This window comes from Aythya fuligula, chromosome 2 (genome assembly GCF_009819795.1).
Source record: "Aythya fuligula isolate bAytFul2 chromosome 2, bAytFul2.pri, whole genome shotgun sequence".
Taxonomy (NCBI): domain Eukaryota; kingdom Metazoa; phylum Chordata; class Aves; order Anseriformes; family Anatidae; genus Aythya; species Aythya fuligula.
Genome location: NC_045560.1, coordinates 62,377,411 through 62,388,216, shown reverse-complemented (window position 1 = coordinate 62,388,216; position 10,806 = coordinate 62,377,411). Strand labels below are relative to the sequence as shown.

The 10,806-nt window shown below is 36.0% G+C and overlaps 1 protein-coding gene across 1 annotated transcript in view; it reads left to right on the top strand.

Annotated features, from left to right (window-relative positions):
* The window catches only part of DPY19L1 (dpy-19 like C-mannosyltransferase 1), a 50,839-nt gene that overhangs the window by 17,074 nt on the left and 22,959 nt on the right, over positions 1 to 10,806 (top strand). The window contains 3 exon segments of the mRNA XM_032181428.1: positions 3,108 to 3,165; positions 7,710 to 7,801; positions 9,855 to 9,954. Of these exon segments, the coding sequence (XP_032037319.1) occupies positions 3,108 to 3,165; positions 7,710 to 7,801; positions 9,855 to 9,954 (250 nt within the window).

Sequence of the window (10,806 nt, the reverse complement as noted above, 5' to 3'; positions counted from 1 at the left end):
AGTAATTCAGTTTTAAATACAAATGATCTGTAGCGTACATAGTCAAAATGACTAGAATGTAAATGCAGTTCTTTCAAGTTGTATGCCACTAGCTAGCTGGGGTTATGAAAAATAACAAGTGACTATGCAATTTTCTGGAGGTAGGATTTTGATCTTTTTTTATTTCTTCTAAAGAAGTTCATAGTTTGATACCAAATCTAGGTGGCTGCTTAGTCATTATATCTGTATGAAGGTTCCTCATAGTCAAGGAGAGCTGGAACACTTAGGCTTTTATTTAAGGTGTGAAAAATCAAAGAACTGAATCTGGAGTGATGCAGTTCTACTGTGCTGAAGTAGGAATCTTATGAGTTGGTGTAGGTCTCCCTCCTAAAGCTGATTTTTTTTTCTATGCCTTTTGGAAGACTTTTTCACAGCACCTGACTCATTTGATGGTGGGAAACCATCCTCTAATATTTTATTCAACTTTTCTTTTATGAATTTGTTAGCAATGATCATCTCAAGTTTACATAATATTTTTTTCTAGCCTTTTTTCCTCCCTAGGTGGTTATGAAACGTATAGTCTTTTTATTTCAGCCTTATTTGCTTTTGGTCTCCTTGTAACTTTGTCTAGTGATGGAAGGTGACAGCGTAGTGGAAGACCACTCTCTTACTTTCCAAACTAGCATGTGTTCCCATCTGTGCTTGCAGTCTGTACTCTGTTGTTCCAGGAGTTCAGATAGCAGAAATGTAGTTGCTTTCGTAGGACTATTTTTTGCTTTTTAACTCCTTACACAATTTCCTCTTCAAGGTTAGAAGATAACCAGACAGCATCTCCCTGTCCTAGCACACGGTGTGTGGCCAAGGTTAAGAAAGGGAACAGAACCATTCTTTTCAAAAGTGAGCTGATGTTGTGTTTGGTTAGTTGTAGTGTGAATCTGCAACCTCTGGTTATGCAAAGGCACTTGGAAATCTTCTGGTATGATGCAAGTTAGCTTCAAGCTCTGGAGCATTCTCTATTAAGACAGTCAAAGGGATATGTTGAAAACTCATGCTTAGGTTTTGTTTTGTTTTATTTTTATGGGTAAAGGAATGGTGTTTAGATAAGTACTTTATATGCAATTGTCAGATTCCCCGTTCCCTCTATTCTTGCAGTTGAGGTACAAAACGCCTAAGTTGATTGTCAAATACTGGATCTTAAGGAGCTACCAGTAAATTTCCCAAATCTCCTTCTGACAGTGCTTTTTCAGTATTCTGATTCTTGCATGTTAATTAACAATGAATTAGTGCAAGTCCCTGGTGACTTTTTTTTAGGCTTCATCTTATTGTACCTGGGGATTCAAAAGACAAGTTATTTTATTATTCCAGACCTGACTCTATTAGACTGAGAATTAACTGTTCAGGTCATCTGCAGTTCTTTAAAACAGAATAATCTAAATTTAATAAAGAATTAGTAGGTTTTTAAACATGGGAGCTATAGTTTCCAACAGAAGGGACTTTTCAAAAGCTATTTTGTGTATGTACTCTACCAATCGTGTTATGTTACAAGAATTTAAGTGAGAAGAGAGATCATTTGTATTCTTATATTGGCAATAGAAAGGTTTAACTACTGTATCTCCTACATGATATCATTGCCCTATTAGAAAATAGCCCATCTTACTCTATACTAAATATATCCCTCTGTGAAATAGGCTGTTTTCATTTGTTTTTCTTGAAAAGCTAGTGAGAGACAAGGTGCATTTCCCTATTATGTGCTACAGATTTTCTGATGAGTTCTCATGTAGCAGAATAACAAGGCATGATAGATCTGAGCATTCATAATAGAATTAAGACCTTATATTCTAGACTTTAAGGTTTTATCACAATGTTAATACTTTGCATAAATTTTGATTTTTTTTAAAGCAAATTTTTAGTTTATTTTTTAAGACTTTTTAACAGTAAACATATCCTCTTGGTCATTTTGGGCTTTTAGCATTAGATGCTTTTAGTATTTGCAGAATTAAAAGTTGCGTTTTATGTGCAAGAATGCATGTTTTCTGGAGATTGTTTTAGTACTCAGCTGGTATCTTTAATCCCCTGATATTGTACCCAGAACTCACTGATTCTGTTTGACCCATATATTAGTGATGGGTGAAGATCTGAGAGGTCTTTTTTTTTTTTTTTTTTTTTTTTTTAAATCTTACAGCAGGCTGCTATTGCAAAAATGGTATTTCCTGTCAAATTCACAGTAGAAATGCTCTTTTTTTTTTGTACAAAAGAGTTGCTTGATTTATATCACAGAATATCAGTAATAGCAAATCTAGCCAAACAGGTAGGAACATCATCTATTGCTGTTTTGAGGTGAAAAAAGTACTAAATACTATCTTTGGTTTTAGCGTTGAATCCATGGTACTAATTTTTCAACAGGTAAGCTTGATTTATTTAGAAATCTATAAAAATCCTTAAGTCAAGGGCTTAAAAAGCTTCTACATGTCAATGTCACAGTACTTTGCATAAGAATTAAATTATAGCTTTCGTTGACTCTGTTGCATGAATTAATTTTTGTATATGTTTTTGAGCACATTTGATTTGGTTATTTAACAAAGTATTAGGTTCAGATCAGTATTTGCAAAGATGCCCTTTGGGTGACTGAGCATGCAAGTTCTCCTCCATTTGTATTGCTTGGAATTTTGTTGAAACAATCAATTGAACGAAAACAAATAATAAACAAAGTTCAAAAAACTTTCTGCACTTCTCACGACCAAAGTCTAGGTATGGTTGATTAAGTAGCTGCAATTGCAGGCAGTAACTGGTAGGATTCATTGTTACTGCTGATAAAATAATATAAACCAAAGCTTGTGACAAGCAGAATAACTATTTCACATGTTATTTACATTGAAATGGGTGTTCTACAGAAGGAAAAAAAAAAAGATGTAGAAAGAGTGGTCTGCTCTGGAGTAAACACTAGCTGACTGCCTAGCTGTATTTGAATGTTTTGTGTACTCTATAGATTGCTTTTTCTTGATGCCTGAGAGCATTTTTGTTTTCCCCAATAAAGTTAGCTGTAAGTTAGTGTTGCTTCATATTTTTGAAGCTGCATTGTCTGTTAAGAGTTTCTTCTGTTGTACCTGTCTTTCATGTTCTTTTCACAGTGGGAGCCGTCTAGGAGGCCTCATTACTGTGATGTGTTTCTTTTTCAACCATGGAGAGGTAGGTCTCCCACAATTTTTTTTTTTTTTTTAAAGACTAAGATCTCATTTAGTTGAAGATAACGATGTTGCTTATCTAATTGAGGATGAACATAAAAGGTTAATACAAAAGGAATAAGACTTTACTGAAAGCAAAATACGCTACAACTTCTATGTATCACTGTCCAGTGTGTCACCTTAGATTAAAAACAAAACAAACAAAAAAGCCAACAAAGTAAATATATTGTAAAGTGGTTCTGAGATTGAAATCTCAGCAGGACAGTAAGTTCAAGTTTCAAAAACATCAAGATCTCTTTTTGTCTGTGTTCCAGACATAACTGGGCTAGATGTACCATGTGAATAAGCTACAGAAACAGAGGAGGTTTTATTTAGATTGCTGTGTATTTTACCAGAAATTCATGAATACCAAACCAGCAAAGAAATCCATAAATACTGCTGAACTATGTCCTGTAGCCAGGATGCATAGAATTTAGAAACTGTAAACACACAGAGACCCAATAGGAGAGCTTCCCTCTCTGTGGATGACAGGACCTGAGGGAGGGGCAGGGGAGAACAGATAAAATATATTCTTTAGGGAAAAGACACGTTAGTATGTGTATTTATGAAATGTTTATTTTATTTGTAATTGGGGTGCAACCGTGCATTTAATTTATATGTTATAAGCATTTATTTTACACTATTAATTTAGTATTTGTAAAATAGTAAAGCAAGCAAAGAATCAAATGGTGCTGATTCTAGTGACTTCTCTGGTAAAACAGTATTTAAAAAAAAGTCTTTAAGATTCTAGGAAACGAAGTAGAAAGAACGTCATGGCGTAAACATGCTATAAGCTTCTATAAATTCATGATGGTCCATGTTAAAATAAACTATTTCTTTGTCCTGTAGTAGTAAAGAACCTGTGATGCTGAGTATTCAGTGCCTAACTTAGCCATTATACATGTATATGAGTGTGGTGGTTTTACCGTGCTGGGCAGCTAAACCCCACAACCGCTCTCTCACTCCCCCTCCTTTAGATAAGGAGGGGGAGAAGTAAAGCAAAGAACAACTCACGGGTTGAGATAAGGATAATTTAATTAAAGGGAAATAATTATAATAATTAAATAAAGACTACCATGAACTAAACAATTTAACTAAGGGGAAATAAAAGGGAAAGGGGAAAAAGGGAGGAAAACAAACAAACAAAATAAATGAAAGCTATATGGAAGTGCAGAGGAAAGAAATTACTCTCTACTTCCCACAAATGAGCGATGATTGACCACGTCCTTGAAGCAAGGCCTCAACGCACGCAGCCGGTGTTCGAGAGGAGGACCGACGTCTTCTCAACGAGAGCCCACCCCTCCCCTCTTCTTCCTGTTTCCACCTTTTATTGCTGAGTGTGACACCACATGGTATGGAATATCCCTTTGATTGGTTTAGGTCAGCTGCCCTAGTGATGTTTCTCTCCTCACTTTTTTGCCCACCCCCTAGGAGGGTTAGAGAAAGGCCCAACGCTGTGCCACTGCTGCTCAGCAGTAGACACAACACTGGTGTGATAACACTGCTGTTCCAGCTACAAGTACAGAGTACGGCACTGAATGGGCTGCTGCCGGGAAAGTTAACATTCCAGCCAGACCCAGTACAATGAGGCATGAAGGCTCTATTACCATATGCATATAAATACAGTTTATGTTAAAACACATTTCGCTTTTAGACCTAGATGGGAAGAAAAGAGAGTTCTGATCTTCCCAGTCAATTCTCAGCTTCCTTAGGTTGTGTGGTTGCATTACCAGTTACAGAGCTCTTCCTTGTCTATGTACAGTCAGGGGTGCACATGCATCTATCTCAGAAGCAAAAAGCTCCTTAAAGAAAGGAGCTACCAAAGCTTGCTTAGTCTTGAATGTGTCCTGCCTCCATGCTGCCGTTTCCCCTGTAACTTCCATTCCTCAAAATACCTCAATTTCTCCAGTCCTCTCCTCCAACCTTTGTTACAGTCGTGTGTTCTGTACTGCTGCCTTGGCTGTGGCCCGTTTGGGGCTCCTTGCACGATGATCCTGCTGTACCAGTTGGCTGGTGCCAGGTCAGCGCTCTCCCAGTTCCCACTGTTGCCCGTTCTGTAAAGAAAAGTGTTTGTGTCCACCCCTTGTGGAGCAGACGTGACTCCCTTAGGAAACCAGATAAAAAGATTTCAACTTAGAGGTGTTCTGTTGACTGGATGGTGAGGTTTCAGTGAAGTACAGAAACAAGAAAGGGCCTTTGAAGAATGTTTTGACCTAAAAAAATTACTGTCTTTCACATACTGGCTGTGTGGATTCAACATGTTCCAGTGATGATGTCTACAGAGCGTTAAAATGGATAGCTTAATCCTTGCCCCTAACCAACACACCCCCAAAGGAAGACACGTAGAATTCAGGAGAACTTGTGGATGTGCAAGGTGCAGAAAACTGGTGGAGCCTAGTTTTTAGAGTGGTTGCGTGCTGGAACAGGCTCCTCAGGGATGTTGTCATGGTTCCAAGCCTGTCGGAGTTTAAAAAGCATTTAGACTATGCTCACAGTCATGTGGTCTGAATTTTGGGATAGACCTGTGTGGTGCCAGGAGTTGGACTCGATGATACTTGTGGGTCCCTTCCAACTCAGAATATTCTATTCTATGATTCTATTGTAGTCTATTTCTAATTTTTATTGGGAATAGCCATTTTGATTCCTTTTGTTTGCATGCTAAAATCATCCACTCCTTAAAATATTTTCTTCTTCCATTGTGCTTATAGCAAAAAATATTTACTTGAAACAATTTTATTCCTTGTCAACCTTAACTGAAGGTGTCTGAATGGACCAACCCTCCGCATTTCTCCTCTTGAGTTAGAAAGTTCGTAGGTTTCCTCTGCACCTCTTTTAGTTGACTGTCTGTTCATTTTGTGAACAGAACTCTCTTTTCAGCAGTCTTTTCTGGAGCATATGTTAACATCCATCAATGTATTTTTCCTTCAGCTTTTCTTCACGATTATGTCTGTACTAATTCTCATTTGCCTTCATTTATTTTTGCCTTCTGTCACTTACACAGTCAATTTTGTCTTGTGTGCAACAGAAGAGATGTACAGGAACCCATGTGTTTTCCTCATTTAAATTGCTTTATTTGCTTTGGATTACATGTTGTGCTAACTGATTGCAGCAATGGGAAATGCTATTTCAGACTGGGGGAGAAGCTCTTAATCTCCTGAGGTTTGTATTTGTATGTTTCCTGGCCACAGGTTCAATGCTACCTATCTTACAGAGGCTGGCTAATTAAAATGGAATTAGACAAAGGAGACGGGTAATACTGTTGTATAAGCTAGGTCTGTGTAAGAAAAGCTATATAAATATTTTGTAAAAGCATACTTAGCAATTTACAAAAAAAATCGAGTGCTAAATATGTGTAAGCATGATTCTCTCTGTTGCAACAGTACATAAATACTATTTCAGGATGTAGTTTGTTCAAACTATTTCTGCTAAATACGGGGTGAAAGCCTTCTAGGTGCTAGCTACATAGTGGTAATCAAAGCTTTCTTTTACTTTTGCTGGTAAACCTTGGATTTCAAAGTGATTGTATTTCCTTTGTTGAGACTTCCGGTGTTTTTTACAACAGATTCCATTTAAAGTATGATTAACTGCTTATGCATCTGAAACACCTCTCTATGTAAAACTGAAATAGTGTGACGAATATTATTTGATCATGTAGGAACATCAATTTAAATTGGAAAAAGAGTATGAAGTAATGTGCTTAACTGTGAAGTTAATATATATATATATAAATTTTTTTTTTGATGGTCATTGCCATCTGTAAGCATTTTCTAAAGAGCTGAATAGAAAGATACAGGATGGCAGTTAAGTAGTTGAGCTGTTTGCCACAAACCCCAAGAAATTCATGAAAAGGCTATTTGATTGATTTCATTGTTTTATCCTTTGCTTTAAAAGAGTTAAAGAGTGAAAGATGTAAGAACAGCTGTGTAAGAGCTTAATTTAATCGTTAGGTTTTACTGGCCTATTTTGAAGAGCCCATTCTATAAAATTTTCTGTGTTGATGCTGCTAGAAATGTAAAATGTTTGCAGCCTAAATAACTCTAGTGTAATGAAGAGTATGTTGGTTTTTCCTTCAGATCCTCACCTCATACACTTTCTCCATGTAAGTGTGGCAAGTCACTGCCTGAATTTGAGAATGATTTCAGTTACCTGAATGACTTTTTATGTTCATTAGAAGCAGAGCAAATCAGCTGCTTTCCTGTCTGTTTCTTGGGATGTTCTCTAGCTGTCATACTTAATTTTGGAAAAGCAGTAATCTATTTTAATTAAACAGTGTGCCATACACCTTAAGTCTGAAAGATGCATCCTTTTTCCTTCTCTTTTCTGCTTCTTGGCTTATGTTTTATTTGTTTGTGTTTTGTTTGTTTGTTGGTTTGTTTTTAAACTTGTGAATAAAAGCTTGTTGTTCTGCTTTACAGAAGTACCTGTGGTCATTCATTTTGAAATACAAATGCATTGCTTTATGAAAATACAGCAGCAAACATTATCAGCTAACCCAGTTCTTATTTTTAGTGCACTCGTGTCATGTGGACTCCGCCTCTTCGTGAAAGTTTCTCATACCCATTCCTTGTGCTTCAGATGTTGCTTTTGACCTATATTCTCAGGTACCTCTCAATTTATACTTAGCCTTTTACAGTGAGTTTAAAAGAGAATGTCACAGGGCATGTATTTAAATACATTTATTTAAGTATTTATTTATGTGCCTTGCTATGCTGTAGGAACTATATCATCGAAATGGAAACCTTCCTCTGGCTGTTACGTTGCAGACTCTGCACCAGTAAAACTGCAGTCATGTTACTAATTTATTAAAAGGAAAATTTTTGCAACTTGAAGACATGATTTAAAATAAATATCACAATCACTAGTTTGGCAAATACATGTCTAAACTAAAGAAAAAAAAACAAAACAAAACAGACTTTTTGATTGATGTCACTTCCTTCCTTTGAGAAACAAGCTGATAATCCCATCAATTGGTTTTGGCCCTCTTGGAAAGTGGTATGTTGATTACACGTAGCATAAGCTTATGCTGTACAACAGAGGATTCTATAGCACCCATAAACTAAAATGTTCTTGCAGTTTTTGTCTTTATTAATTCAGTCTTTTAAATCAATCTAGTTATAATAATGCAAGGATGCCCCTGAATATGTTAGCCCTGCTTTTCAGTGGCTGTTTCTGGCTCGCAAGGTGATTGTGTTACTGTTTTGCTTTTGGTTTGAAAATAAGCATGACTAGTTGAAAAGCCCTCAAGTATTAACAAACTCCAGCACATCAAATTCGTAGTGTATTTGTGATTTAGCTGAATTTTGTTGTAGTTATGGATGATTAAACCAAAAATATATTTCTATCATATGTCACTAATGTGTGTTTGTGAGGTAAGGAAAAAATGCATGCTGTATAGCATATACAAATACTTTGAGGAATAGTTTGTAGAGTGATTGCTAGATTTTATATTATAATGACACCTCCTCTTTTAATGCTAAATTGTGAAGTCAAACAAAACCCAAGGAAATTACACTTCAAGTTAGGTTGATCCTAGTGTATATATTCTTTATCCATAACTGACTTTTAATTAGATACATGCACTTCTGTTCTTCAAATGCTGGTATTTAAAATGGTCTTTGATCTTGCTTACCAATTAAGAAACAAGGTATTTAGCCTAGGTATTTCAGAGCGAGGATCTTAATCACCTTTTGGTGATTAAAAAAAATAAAAACACAAAACATTTTAAGACTTAACTTTCAGCTTCTCAATTAGAGATCCTGCTTCAAGAGCAGCTCTGTTTTATGTATAGCAGTCTTCTAATGTAATACAGGAAGTATATTTGAAAAAGAATCTAGAACTTAAATTCTATGTTATTTCCATCACTTAAGTAATAGATTAAACTAATGCTTAGCAGGACTTCCGATAGTTAATCTTGACAGATTTTAGGAGAAACCGAAGAGTATTTTGCAGAATTTGTTCAGACTTCTGTGACCTGTGGGGTTTGGGTTCTTTTTGGAAGAATATTTATGATCTCCAGATTTTTGGAGGCCACTTAGGGAAATTTGAATCATGACATGTTTCTGATGTGATCTCAAAGCTAGGATTAAATAAATAAAACTTTTCTAGGACAACATGGAAAATAGAGTGTTTTCAGTCAAAGGTGAGTTTCATATACTTATGATTGCGCTGAAATCCTTTTACAGGATTGCTGGCAAAAAAAGTTGCAGAAAGTAAATATGAAAGTAGGGTGAGTTGGAATGCTAGAGAAGTAAAATCACTGTTGGGTGCAGACTGTTGTGAGAATAGTTGTGAATTCAGCTGAAAAGAAAATGGTTGTGACTTGACTGTACTTGTTACGTGAAGGTGGACTGCTGCACAGAATATAGTTTTGACTTGCTGTATTACGTACTGCCAGGAAAAGACAAACTTGGTAATGAGTGACTCATCATATCGTTAAGAAACACTAAGCATTGGAACTGTTGTTTTTGGAAACTAATGGAAAAATGATACTAAATTGACTTGAACATTGTTACTTTTAGTGGATCAGTATTGCTAGCTAAATTCCAAGGTAACTTTTTTATTTTTTTTATTCCATTCTCCGTTGTACTTTTTGATAATATGCAAATATCAATGTAATTTAACTTACTGATACCTGTTCTGTCTCTTTTTCCCAAGGATTCCGAATATTAATACAGGAAGCTTGATTGCACTGTGTGTTTCTAATATCTTTTTCATGCTTCCCTGGCAGTTTGCTCAGTTTGTTCTTCTAACTCAGGTAAGACTGTGTCCACCTCTGCATAGCCTCTTTGTCTTCTTTAGGCAAATTAACTACTTTCTATAGACTGTCATTGAGTTCACAACTATTCTGTTGCTTTCGTTTTAGCCAGGCTTTACCCTTGCTCTTAGGAAAGATTCACCCCATTTATCACACCATTTTTTTTCCTATTATTAATTTGAAAATTGGACACCACGCAGTCTTCTTTTTCCAGGACTAAATAATTTACTTATTTCTTAAAAGCAGCCTCCATCCTAAGGTCACTGCACTTAAACAAGTGCAGAACATGGGAAAACTTTGTATATTGAAGTACAAAAATAAAAGGTGTTGATCTTGCATTGCTTTGGGCTATTCAGATTTTTACAGAGAGCAAAGTTTGCATGGCATGTGATATTTGGCATGATTTTTGCATGATTTCCTATTTAATTTTAATAAACCTGAGAGCAGTGGCAGAATTTCTGTCTGAGAGCTCAAGCAGTTAACTTGAACTAGTGCTGACATGTAGCATATGCTAATGTGAGCAATAGGATACTGGTCATACAGCACAATATCTTAATGTTTAAGTTGACTGAAATGTAACCTGTTGATTGAAGTCCATCCATGTCTTCATACTTTTTTCCCTTGTCTGTTGCACTCAACAGTTGTTGCTTGGTTTGAATTGATAGTATATATCAATTGTCCAAAACTGTGTATGCAAATGTCCTAAGTGGAGAAGAAGAAGCCATTAAACTCTGTAAGACATTAGAAGAAATCCATTGCTGTAACCATTATAAGATGTTGGGTCTGACACTTATAGGTTCGATTCATAATTTCATGAATTTCCCATGTGACTTTTAGTAAGCTACCTAATCA